General features: G+C 42.3%; 1 protein-coding gene across 1 annotated transcript in view; it reads right to left on the reverse strand.

Annotated features, from left to right (window-relative positions):
• The window catches only part of LOC134664019 (probable histone-lysine N-methyltransferase CG1716), a 32,054-nt gene that overhangs the window by 9,359 nt on the left and 9,033 nt on the right, over positions 1 to 13,662 (reverse strand). The window contains exons 8-13 of the mRNA XM_063520583.1: positions 11,442 to 11,578; positions 7,407 to 7,531; positions 6,930 to 7,138; positions 6,333 to 6,425; positions 5,774 to 5,921; positions 4,996 to 5,225 (exon numbers count right to left, since the gene is read on the reverse strand). Coding sequence (XP_063376653.1) covers positions 4,996 to 5,225; positions 5,774 to 5,921; positions 6,333 to 6,425; positions 6,930 to 7,138; positions 7,407 to 7,531; positions 11,442 to 11,578 — 942 coding nt within the window. The remainder of the gene's footprint in view (positions 1 to 4,995; positions 5,226 to 5,773; positions 5,922 to 6,332; positions 6,426 to 6,929; positions 7,139 to 7,406; positions 7,532 to 11,441; positions 11,579 to 13,662) is intronic.

Consider the following 13,662-nt stretch of genomic DNA (forward strand, 5'->3'; position numbering starts at 1 on the left):
TGAGGGTCACAGTTCTATTCTAACTTAATCTAACCCACTTTTCTGATAGCGGTTCCGTTTTGTGAGGATCGCAGTTCAAACCTAACCGAACCCACCCAAATTACGTAGAATTTAACGTACCTATATTAGCATTACAAAAAGTACTTTAAATAGAGATGCCTGTTTGTCAAATTTGCGAAGTGACAATTTTGACCAAACATCTTTTTGGAATATAATATTAGACAATAAAAAACGTTTGGTAAATAAGTTTTTGTCCTAATACAATTTGACAAAGTAAAATCATGCCAAATGATTATTTGACCAAATAAATTATATGCAAAGTGTCACTTTGCTAAAGGTTCCTTTGGGAAATGAAACTATTGCGATAAGTTTGTTGGGAAGTGAAATTTGGCGAAAAGTATTTGGCCCAAACGAAAGTACACCGCGCGAACGGCTGTGGTCCCATACAAAATTTTCATTTTGCACCTTTTTCTACTGACAAACTTGCTTGACCGGCTATATACATATAAAATATTCTGAACTGAAAGTGGGGATTTATTGTGACTCCGCCTGTTCAAATATTTTTGACCCGATTCTTGTACCCATGTAAATTTTGCAGACTGTATAGCCAGTCCGATTTTTAAGATCAAGTTCGCCATACATTTACTGTGGCGTACTTGATCTTAGAAAAACGGACAGACTATACCTGAACGTGACTTCGCACTGCCATACAGGTAGATAATAAAATATACAAAATACTTATTATAGCGGAATACATTTATACAACAATGATATATATTTACTAATGTTGAGTTAGTCTGTCATGTCATAACAACATTTTAACTAGTTATCTTTTAATCTGCATTAAATTATTATACGTGAATTATTTGACTGGTTCTTCACTGTATGGCATAAACCTATCCCTGTCCAAGTCATATTCTAATCAAATATGAACCGCGAACTCTAAGCGGCCAGTACGTACAGCAAGAAGGTTATTAGCGGATTAATGTCGCTGATTGGTAGTTATTGACATTATATGCATTTCATCCACACTTAGCTATGTACCATTAGAGTAATAAAGATGACTCTTATTTTGTTTACCAGCTTTGATTACAGGCTCTGTAAACGCGTCGTCCTATTTGAATGTAGGCGTAATTGTGTATGTGTGCTAATTCGGCCCGAGAATTTGAACGGTAATGTTCCTAAAGGCGGTTTCCATACTAAATATATGCGTTCACTGTAGGATAGTCATAAGAATTATATTGTACGTCCGTGATGGATAAACTGTTGGTTCATAATTGTAGTATTGTCAACATCTTTGTACACAGTTATACAATAAACTATTATCTTATCTTATCTTTATCTCTAATTATTTCCAAGTAACTTACAGTGGGCAAAATCATCGTGTAGGCGGACGGTGTTATGTTACCGTGGGCCACCAGATAAGTAATGTTATGAATTGATAATTGACGCACATAAACACTTCCACGAATGGCATTGATCACTTTTGAAAATACACTCCTTTTTTTGGACAGTCGTGTAAAAATAGAAAGTACTCAGCAGGATTAAAATAGCATATGAATATGCCATTCGGCCAAAAGAATTGCGCAACTGAAGTGGGAATGGGCCGGCCATATCTGTCACAGGGATGACGACCGATGGGGCAGGGAGTACTGTTCTGGAGACCTCGAAGCCGGGAAGACGAAGGAATGGAAAACGGTTTTCCAGGACCGCCGCATACAGAACAAATTTCCATGTTGTTGAACAACATGGAAATCCATGAAAGAGACATATGTTCAGCAGTGGACGCAAATATGCTGAGAAGAAGAAGATACCATTTCAGAAAACACAGGAACATAGGAACTTGCAAGGTCACGTGGACGCTCGTAGAACTTATAGGATATTTTTTCGTCGTTTCACTCTTAACAGAGTAGTCGTCTGGTCGTGGATGGTGATGAGCTTCACAACACGCCGCCATTTTTCTCTGTTGGCCGCCTTTCTAGGACATTCTTGTGCCAACCCATCCACTGCAGCTTTGTCCTGGTCCGTCCATCTTATTGGTTGCAGCATAACTATCCCGTAAGATAATAGTAGTACGATGCTCGTATACCCGATTTTGTAGGATTAGTAACAGGACTCCAATTAGAGTGGTAGTCCATCTGTCGAATGTCTGGGTCCAATGTGTATTTTGTCTCACATTTTGCTTAATGAGAGAGTGCGACGCAATGGCCTACTGACATTATTGCATATGTAAGCTGTTTGTAGCGACACTCAAATCTCCGAGTCAAATACAAAGTTGTTGGGCTATACAGTCATAATAATGAGGTCAGACTTCCTGTTTAAAAACCACAAGCTGTGCTGGCTCAGCAGCGTAGTCCGCGGCTAGGACTAAGCACGCGAAGTATTCCGCGCTGGAATCCTCGTATGACTTTGTGCCGGTGGCTATCGAGACGGCAGGGCCTTGGGGGTTAGAGGCTCGCGCTTTCTTTAAGACGAAACAGGAGCCGAGTTTTAAATATTTTAGGTAAATATACCCGTCTCGCTAGCGGAAGCGGCACCTAAAAGTAGTGCGATAAGGACAAGGCGAAAAATCCTGCGTAAAAATCTCAAAAATCGCGGTTTCGTACTCCTCTGTTTCCTCCTCCAAAACTTAACCAATCGTAACCAAATTTGGAAATCTAAATGATTATGAAATTATCTGTGTCGGACCGTTTTGCTTTTTTGGCTAATTGATATCAGTTTTGAATGCCACGCCTCTCATTGCGGCTTAGTCAATTAGGCCATTTTGGCCATTTTTGAAGGGCTCTAGCGCCTTAAAAAACAAAAATATCAAAAAAAGCAAAACGGTCCGACACAGATATTGACAATATTAATCTGTGTTGAAACAAAGTTTTGTACGGAACACTAAAAATCATTGCTCTAGCTTCAAAAACCACGGAGGAAAACGAGGAGTACGTTTGTATGGAGATATGACCACTCCTGTTGGCTCTTAAGGAATTAAGGCGTCATTTGCGCGAGAGGGACTGCGATCCTCGCTCTGGGTCGTATCTGGTTAGCAGGTTTCCATTGCAGGTCAGCGGGGAAACGCAGCGGGAAAATGGGGACCTTTGAGCCAGGTACGATTCAGGGTGGATTATTTTAGATTTTTTAATCTTATTTATTTTGACAAATTAATGTATTGCGCTATTTGCGCTGCATTTATTTATAGTTTTACTATATAATTTAGTTTATAGGTGTTTATATTTATAAATTTAAGTTAATTCTATTAATTGTCAACAAAGCGTTTAAAAATAACTTACATACACACAGGAAGCACAGGGTAATTTGTCAATTACTGGCCACTGTTTAATAACTGGCCACCTTATCCTCTTGGGGTTCAATGTCCTATGTCCTAATCTTCTTCTTCCTCGCGTTATCCCGGCATTTTGCCACGGCTCACATAGGAGCCTGGGGTCCGCTTCACAACTAATCCCATGATTTGACGTAGGCACTAGTTTTTACGAAAGCGACTGCCATCTGACCTTCCAACCCAGAGGGGAAACTAGGCCTTATTGGGATTAGTCCGGTTTCCTCACGATGTTTTCCTTCACCGAAAAGCGACTAGTAAATATCAAATGATATTTCGTACATAAGTTCCGAAAACCTCATTGGTACGAGCCGGGGTTTGAACCCGCGACCTCCGGATTGCAAGTCGCACGCTCTTACCGCTAGGCCACCAGCGCTTTTTTTTTTGTCCTATATCCTAATACTGGTACAAATTACCTCCAATGAAATCTAAATCTTAATGAAATGGAACAGAGTTGCTTTTATTTTGTTTCATTCGATTTGAAAACAAAACAAATTGAACTCTATTTTCTAGTACCGTTGATTCGAATTCGATTGTCATTGTTCCTTATGCCTTCCATTGCCCGCAAGAGGTTATACTAAAAATGAATGAATTCTATTCACATTTAAATAGAATTCATATTAGTATAAAGTGGCTAGTTATTGAAGGGCGGCCAGATATTGAAACCTTATACTAAAATTAATTCAATTTATAGGTGAACAGAATTAATTTTTAGTATAAGGTGGCCAGTTATTAACCGGTGGCCATTAATTGACGATTTAACCTATTTCTCGAGATTGTTTTCGATTTAGCCCACTTTACAAATTTTGAATTGCAGGAATTACACTTCACTATCACTTTTCACCGCACAGTCTAGGTTTTTCGGAAAATCCCTCAAGCTGCCACCAATATTAATATATAGAATTATGAAAAATGCGAAGGCCATTAAAAAAAATATGGCTTAAAGTAGATTAACATGTTGTTCTTGAAGGCCAGGGCTACGATACTAAATTGGCAAGATGCGGTGTGTTTGGAAGCCGGTAAAGAACTGACTGGGTTCATGTCTTAGGAACGCTGTAGAGGCGAGGGAAGGGAGGGGATGTGCTGATGTTAGGCTTACTCAGCCATTTAGTGTACCGAGAGGATCATACGGTATTCTTACGGTAGATGTCGCTAGGGCCTTGCTAAGGTTCATAAATGGTGGAAATATTAGCTGTATGGGGTAAGGTCTAGGTAGTTCAGATGGCAGAGCACTGGGCTAGCAAGCTAGCTAAGACAGTGAATTTTTCCACTTACGCTTAATAGCATCGTTCGCAAACGTTTCTACTTGGTACAAAATTAATTTAGGGGTGGATTCATTCAAGGGTCGATTGGACAGAAACGGCGCTAGACAGAGAAGCATGGCGTTCCTTAGTGTCAGAGGCCAAGATCCACTTCGGGTCGCTGCGTCACGGCAGTAAGTAAGTGGATTCATAACATAACAGTGCGTAACACTAGGTCAGGGGTTCCCAAAAGGGCGCCCTGGGACGCAGTAGACAAAGAGGCGCCGTGGGGCATTCGTCCTCACCATGTTACCTAATTATTTTGAATAGCCTAGCTAGGTCAGGACGACGCTCCCGTAATTTTAAATTTGCAATTGCGCCGCGGACTGAAATAGATTGGGAACCCCTGCACTAGGTAATGTAACTTACTTAGGTTGCGGCATGCAGAACTGCTGCGGGCCTCCGAACGGCGGACAGAAACCGGGCGGGCCCTGAAACTCGCCCGCCGGCCCCAGCCACTCCGCGGGCACGTCCATGCCCGGGACCATCCCGGCCATCCCGGGCATCCCCGGCGGCATCCCGCCCATCCCCGGGGGCATTCCCGGCGGCATGCCCGGGAGCATGTTCGGCGGTGCGCCCATCATTCCGGGTGGGAACATCTGCAATTATGTTATTTTATGTTGTATGTTTGTAGAAATACTGTAATATCAAGTCGATGAAGAACCTAAAAATGAGTTGCACGGCATAATTTTAGAGAAACATTTAGAATCTTTGCATTTTACTTCGTAGGTACACTACTTCAAAATCGAATATACCATTTTCAAATTTTAGGCAAATAAAAATACACAAAGTAATCCTCCTCTGCCTGAATCCTATACCTCGTTTTTTTTAGCATTAGAAAAAAGGTAAACAATCTTGATGTGTCTTTTAATTGAAAAACACATTAAGACACAGCAAATATGTAACAATTATGAATCTAATACGATCATTTATATTCTTCTGCTTTCATAAGTAATAGTTTTTGGTTTTTAAAAAGCGTTTTTCAATTAAAAGACATGTCTAGATCGCTTACCTTCTTGCAAGTTCTTTCTAATGCTAAAAAAAAGAACTATAAACTCTAACCTGAGGGAAGGCCTGCGGCTACTTTAACACTCCCATCTTTACATAAAACCGGCACTGTAAGGCTATCTAGTGGTGTAGTGGTTACCTGAGGGAAGGCCTGCTCGGGCCAGTAGTGAGCATAGTGCTGTTCCCGTTGTCGGCGCGAGTCCTCGGCCGCGGCGGCCGCTTCGGCGAACGCTCGCCGCCGTTCTTCTTTGCTCATTGGCGGTACTGTGGCTAACACTCGGCTGCTCCTGTTACGACATGATTAACTCCGTTATTTTAATATTTTTGAGCATTTTAGAATCCATTCCCTTGGTTGACTTATTGGGGAATTTGTATACCAAAAAAAATATATTAATAATGTAAGAACCATTCCTACAAAATTCAGTAAAACCCGCAGAACACGCATCTTAACCAAGAAAACGTAATAACAGTGAAAAAATAAATATATAACGAGTTGCAACGCCCTGTGTACGATGGCGGGATAGAATATTTAAGCAGGCTCCACTGTAGATAAAAGTATCTCCTTAACCCACATAAAATTAATCAATCTGCTGAGTATGGAAGCCGTTTAAAAAGCTTCAAAAGTAGTAGTCATCCTAAACCAACCAACTATAGCATTGTAAAGTTGGCAACATGTAATTATGTTACCATGATGTTACCTTATACTTCTCCTGGCGTCGGGACTGGTTCTCCTTTTTCTTCGGTCCCGTTCATCCCTTTCCCTGTCTCTGTCACGCTCTCGTTCCCGATACCTGAAATAATATCGTTTATGATAAACAAAACTGATTGATTGAATGATTTTACAAAACTGATTTTTTGCAGTAGAAAGTAACTGAATTCTGAACTGAATGTATACAGGGTGCCCAGTAATTAATGGATAACCTTCTAATCACCGACAGGGCACCTTAGACTGGTCCAGAAAATGCGCTAATAGGTCTAGTAAGTTTTGTGGTTTTCGATATAATCGAACTTTTCTGTCTTTTTTAATAGCTAGCACCTTACTGCAGCTAGCAGTGAACTATGAAAAGACCCCGCAGCAAACATAGGGAAAAGTGGTTTCAGTTAAATCTCAAGAAATTTTAGTATGATGTTCTTTTATGTATTGAACACTTTTATTGTAAATTGTAAATCAAGAAAACAAAATAAACCTACCGATCTTCCTCACTTTCAGATACATGCTTGCAAGAACCCCTGGAATCTGCGGCACGTTTCACGTTTGCTTGCACACACTCTTTAATTTATATCATAATACATACCGATCCCTCTCTCTTTCACGTTCCCGCTCGCGGTCCCTCTCGCGGTCTCGGTCGCGTTCGCGCTCACGGTCGCGGTCGCGTTCGTCCCGCCGCTCGCGGTCGCGATCGCGGGAACCGCTCGAGTCTGCGGCGCGTCGCTCGACGTTGGCTTGGCGTTCGTGCTCTTTCATTTGTTGGATGCGCTCCTTTTTGGGTATTTTGAAGGCCTCCTGCAAATAAAGTTTACATGTATTTAGTTCCGCTGTCAAGTTAAGGGTTTACACTTATAAGGGATGTTTACTTCAGCTACACATTTACAGTATACTTTATCTATGAGATTACCTTTTACCCAGCAAATGAAAAAAAAATGTAACTTAAAAACGTCGGTTGCTCCCAATACAGCAAAAAGGTACAAAAAGAAAACAAATAAGGTAAAAAGTTATGTATCTTTTTAGATACATTGGCAAGAAAATAGGTTAAATTTTCCGCAAGATATACCTTTAGGCTGGACCATCTTTCCAGTAATTGACTACATAGATCTTTGACTTTTTCCAAGTTTTCCAACACTGAGCTGACATCTGTACTGTCGTCTTGCGGTTTGTTGGTAAGTTCTACTGGCAAACCTGTAAGCAGAAAATGTGATTATAAAAGCAGAAAAGAAAATTGGGCACAAGAAACCCTGGTCCACATCAGAAATATTTTACTATTGTATGTGATATGCAGACATTCTTTCAATTATTATCTCTTTAATTCACTAATCTACACAACCACTTGAAATTAAATTACTAAATGTACCTATAGTCTGAACCTTTAGGTAATTAAATAAAAGTAAACAAAAAATTTGTACATTTTCGGGTAGTTTATAACATTTATTGGTTAACCGACCAATTATAAAACCGCCTGGATCAGTCACTGAACTACCAGACTTTATTATTTGATCATTGTAATGTTTTCATCTACCCTCAAGTCCCTCAACGCATAAGGAGCCATTTGAGGGTAGATTTTGTTTACTGTTATTTAAATACCTAAAGATACAGAGTACAAAAAAAGGTGAAGACCGGTAAAAACAAAACGTTGGTGGCACTCTCGAATCTCTTGATGATGATACTTTCTTTGTATCGAAATCAACAGCCGGTCACGCCAATTGGGTAGGTAAAGTTTTTTGAAGATAGGCAAATTATATTTTTTCCCAATAGTATTCATTATAGCGATCACGGAAATGCAGCTCTTTTATTTTTATATTATTTTATTGATTAAATATAATTTTTTAAATGATCGATATGACGTTTGTGAGGTGAAATGGCAGATTCGAGTAATTAATTCCTTTGCCGTAGTAAATGGGACGAGATAGAAAAAAAATCGATGTCAACTGTCAGTGTCATTCTTGGAAAATAACTTGCAAATAATTGGAAAATAATGGTCGGACGAAACATTTGTGTTTTCTTGTAATTGGATGTCGGTGTGATTTCTAGAATAAGTATTTTTAACGCCCCTAGCACGCTCAACACGGATATTTTGATAATGATAACGATTGCTTTCGACTACTTGGCACTGCTTCTTGGAGAACATTTTCATTAACGCCTTCACCACGACTCTTGGACTGCTACACGAGTCATTTTGGATCTCAGTATCAACACAATAGATGGAGAATATCCCGGAAACGTTCGAATGGAAATAGAATATTACAGAGATGAACTCAAAGTGCGTCGTACCGTCTACAAGACAGTACAGACGTTACTTTCCAAATTCAGCGTATTTGAGCACACCAAAGTCTTTAACAGCGATTCGGTGCCAAGCTTTGAAGATATATTGGCCAAAATGGTAACTTATACGTTTGTGAGGACTATATAAACGTGATTGTTGTATTATACATACATAATGATTAAGATTGTAAGTCTTATAACTAGGTCGTTATTGGCTATTATATATGGGCTCGGCAAGGTGTTCACAATATCTGAACACGCACGCCCTGATAATAGAGGCGTGTTCAGATATTTATGAGCATCCTAGCTGCACCAATATATCTGATGGCGACTGTACTTTAGAAAACTTATAATATAAATCCAAAATAATATAATATAAATCCAGTAAATTCCGTTTCGTTTTATTTTATAAATCCACAAATTATTATCCTTAAGCATTAACATTACAACAGTATATAGGATCACGCTGTGTGGCGTGCCCTTGAAGAGAGTTGAGAGGTTCAAATATGGTCAATATGGATAAGTATGTCTGTAGGGTAAATGTGCTTCACGTTGGGGCCTGTTTACATATTGATTAGTGTTGATTGCGGGTTTAATAAATTTGCCACTATACACAAGTAGCAAGTGTATCAACTCGCAAAAATACTATATTTTTGCTTCCATTGAGGTGTACATAGTAAGCACTATTCTCAAATTATGTGAGGAAATAAAACAAATTCAATGTAGTAAAGCGTATTTAATAGGGGTAAAGTGACGCGAATACAATTAAAAAAACAACGCATATTCTTAGTTTATATTAAATGTAGATGGCTTTTTAGTTTTCACTTGGTCACAGAAATACGCTAAAAACCACTTTCAGAGTAGGTGTTTCTTGCGTTTTGGCTGTCCTTCTTGTGTCCTTCCACAGCATGAGCATGTCGTAAGTCCTGTTGTATTTGTCCCTGGAGTTAGCAGGAAGCTAGTTATTCATTATTAAGTTTGCTTCTGCTTTCAAATGAGGCGGTGTGCCGTCTATTCCAGGTCGTTTTCGTCACTTGAACTCATTTTGTTTATTACGAGTATTAAAATAACAAGCGGTAACTTATTGAGTATTGCACAACGAATAAACTTTGCCGCCTTTTATCTGCATATTTTATTAAATTATATTACCATAGATACTAAGCATACGGTATGCGCATGCGTCAATCCGCGCGCACCGCGCAGCGCCCTTTCGCGGTGCTAAAGCGGTATCCAGACGGGACTGATCAAATCGGTCGATTTGATCAGAAATGAAATTGGCGTCAATCTCCAATTTTAGATTTATGGTGATATTAGAGCCATTTAAATTGAAAAAATGCCCCATAACGAAAATACTAGCCTCACAAATTGGTGTTCTTGGGTCCGCACCTCATTTTATCGGTCATTATCGGCGGTTGAATTCGGCGAGCCAAATTGGCGTTTGCGTCCGTACGTCCCGATTCGATCGGGCAATTTAATCAGATTGGCGAAAAATTGACTAATCTGGATACGCCTTAAGCAACATCGAGTTCACGATAATTTGACATATAATAATAATAGATTTTTAGCATAAGTTGCATTTCATAAAACTTAACCCAAATCATTTGTACATTTTCAAGTCAAAGATAAAGACATGTTGGTTTTAAAATTTTAATAAGTATAGACCATAACATTGTCATGATCTTGTAACATTGTTAAAATAAGAGAGTCTCCCATTTTCATTTTATTGCATTTTTTATAAAATGTCTTTAGATTCTCGGGATATCTTGGTCCTAATTCGATTGCTCTTTTTTATGGAAATAATTATATCCTTCAGATTCACAGGATGCTCGAGGCTTAGCCGAATAACACTGCAAGGAAGTATGTCATGGCTCAATGGTTCTAATTAGCCATCAGTATAATACCGCCAATGAATGTTTACATCCACCTGAAAATAAGAACAACATTCATAAAATGAGGATAACCACACAAAACTAACAGATGGTTGAAATTGTTAGAAAAAATTAGACCGATTTCTTGTTTACGAACTTAACAGCTCATGGCAATTTAATAATAAAAATCAAAACACAAGTGAAGAAAGTTTTATGTACCTATGTATTTCACGGATACGTACTCCTGTACGGCCATTGCTCCTCTAATTCAACGGCATTGTGCTTATCACTGTTATGATAATAATTTCAAATTTGTAGAATCTGCTCGCAATCTCGTATGAACTCGCTTATTTTTCTTGCAAAACTCTGTCCAAGGGTCAGCGTAGGGGCCGTCGTGTAGGGGTGGGGAAGAAAACGTTGTCCAATAATTTTATTATGCAGTGCCAAGTTATCGAAAGTAAATTCAATCTTTGTCCAAATACGCGCAGATGTCGTGGGGAATCAGAAGTCCGTGGGTCGTGCTGAGGTCGTCGAAAATCTCAATGATAACATTAATAGCAATTCGCAAGGTAACATGAGGCTTGTCCGTTATTTTTCGGGAATGAGAGCTAAGTGACACTGACAGTTGACATCGATTTTTTTTCTATCTCGTCCCATTTACTACGGCAAAGGAATTAATTACTCGGATCTGCCATTCCATCTCACAAACGTCATATCGATCATTTAAAAAATTATATTTAATCAATAAAATGAAATAAAAATAAAAGAGCTGCATTTCCGTGATCGCTATAATAAATACTATCGGTAAAAAATTTAATTTGCCTATCTTCAAAAAACTTTACCTACCCAATTGTAGATGCCGTTCGCGATTACGGTAACGTTTTTTATACTAAAATCTACAATGCAATACAGATAATAAAATTGGCATTGCCTTCCCCAAAGTTATTTGTAAGTTGCCTTACCAGTGGATTCATCAATGAAGACATCAGGAGTGGGAGTGTCGCTGAGCCACCGCTCGACGATGGTGAAGAATCGGCTCTCAGAGACCATGGTCTTGTTCGTTATGGGCAGACGATCCACTGTCTGTAGCATCTCGAGTCTAAATAAAATAAACACGATATGGTAATTGAAATCATGAAATCCGTTCAGTAGTTTTTGAGTTTATCACGAACAAGCATACAAACAGACAGACGCGGTGGGGGACTTTGTTTTATGAGGTGTAGTGATTGACAGTCCGCATCAAAATAAAATAGCATTTTGACAAGTTGGTTTTCACTGGTAGGTAGTGATAAAAAACAAGAGTAACCTGAAGTCCATGGGAGCGTCGGTACACCAGGGCGCCAGCAGCCTCAGGCCGCGGTAGTCGAGGAACAGGCGGCGACACGGCAGGTCCGCGTCGCGTAGGAGCCGCAGTAGACTTGTTGTTGTCCACCGTACAATGGTTCAGCAACACTAACCTGAAGTCCATGGGAGCGTCGGTACACCAGGGCGCCAGCAGCCTCAGGCCGCGGTAGTCGAGGAACAGGCGGCGACACGGCAGGTCCGCGTCGCGTAGGAGCCGCAGTAGACTTGATGTTGTCCACCGTACAATGGTTCAGCAACACTAACCTGAAGTCCATGGGAGCGTCGGTACACCAGGGCGCCAGCAGCCTCAGGCCGCGGTAGTCGAGGAACAGGCGGCGACACGGCAGGTCCGCGTCGCGTAGGAGCCGCAGTAGACTTGTTGTTGTCCACCGTACAATGGTTCAGCAACACTAACCTGAAGTCCATGGGAGCGTCGGTACACCAGGGCGCCAGCAGCCTCAGGCCGCGGTAGTCGAGGAACAGGCGGCGACACGGCAGGTCCGCGTCGCGTAGGAGCCGCAGTAGACTTGTTGTTGTCCACCGTACAATGGTTCAGCAACACTAACCTGAAGTCCATGGGAGCGTCGGTACACCAGGGCGCCAGCAGCCTCAGGCCGCGGTAGTCGAGGAACAGGCGGCGACACGGCAGGTCCGCGTCGCGTAGGAGCCGCAGTAGACTTGTTGTTGTCCACCGTACAATGGTTCAGCAACACTAACCTGAAGTCCATGGGAGCGTCGGTACACCAGGGCGCCAGCAGCCTCAGGCCGCGGTAGTCGAGGAACAGGCGGCGACACGGCAGGTCCGCGTCGCGTCGGAGCCGCAGTAGACTTGTTGTTGTCCACCGTACAATGGTTCAGCAACACTAACCTGAAGTCCATGGGAGCGTCGGTACACCAGGGCGCCAGCAGCCTCAGGCCGCGGTAGTCGAGGAACAGGCGGCGACACGGCAGGTCCGCGTCGCGTAGGAGCCGCAATAGACTTGTTGTTGTCCACCGTACAATGGTTCAGCAACACTAACCTGAAGTCCATGGGAGCGTCGGTACACCAGGGCGCCAGCAGCCTCAGGCCGCGGTAGTCGAGGAACAGGCGGCGACACGGCAGGTCCGCGTCGCGTAGGAGCCGCAATAGACTTGTTGTTGTCCACCGTACAATGGTTCAGCAACACTAACCTGAAGTCCATGGGAGCGTCGGTACACCAGGGCGCCAGCAGCCTCAGGCCGCGGTAGTCGAGGAACAGGCGGCGACACGGCAGGTCCGCGTCGCGTAGGAGCCGCAATAGACTTGTTGTTGTCCACCGTACAATGGTTCAGCAACAGTAACCTGAAGTCCATGGGAGCGTCGGTACACCAGGGCGCCAGCAGCCTCAGGCCGCGGTAGTCGAGGAACAGGCGGCGACACGGCAGGTCCGCGTCGCGTAGGAGCCGCAATAGACTTGTTGTTGTCCACCGTACAATGGTTCAGCAACACTAACCTGAAGTCCATGGGAGCGTCGGTACACCAGGGCGCCAGCAGCCTCAGGCCGCGGTAGTCGAGGAACAGGCGGCGACACGGCAGGTCCGCGTCGCGTAGGAGCCGCAATAGACTTGTTGTTGTCCACCGTACAATGGTTCAGCAACACTAACCTGAAGTCCATGGGAGCGTCTGTACACCAGGGCGCCAGCAGCCTCAGGCCGCGGTAGTCGAGGAACAGGCGGCGACACGGCAGGTCCGCGTCGCGTAGGAGCCGCAGTAGACTTGTTGTTGTCTACCGTACAATGGTTCAGCAACACTAACCTGAAGTCCATGGGAGCGTCGGTACACCAGGGCGCCAGCAGCCTCAGGCCGCGGTAGTCGAGGAA

The sequence above is a fragment of the Cydia fagiglandana genome, chromosome 4, assembly GCF_963556715.1.
Source record: "Cydia fagiglandana chromosome 4, ilCydFagi1.1, whole genome shotgun sequence".
Classification (NCBI taxonomy): Eukaryota; Metazoa; Arthropoda; class Insecta; order Lepidoptera; family Tortricidae; genus Cydia; species Cydia fagiglandana.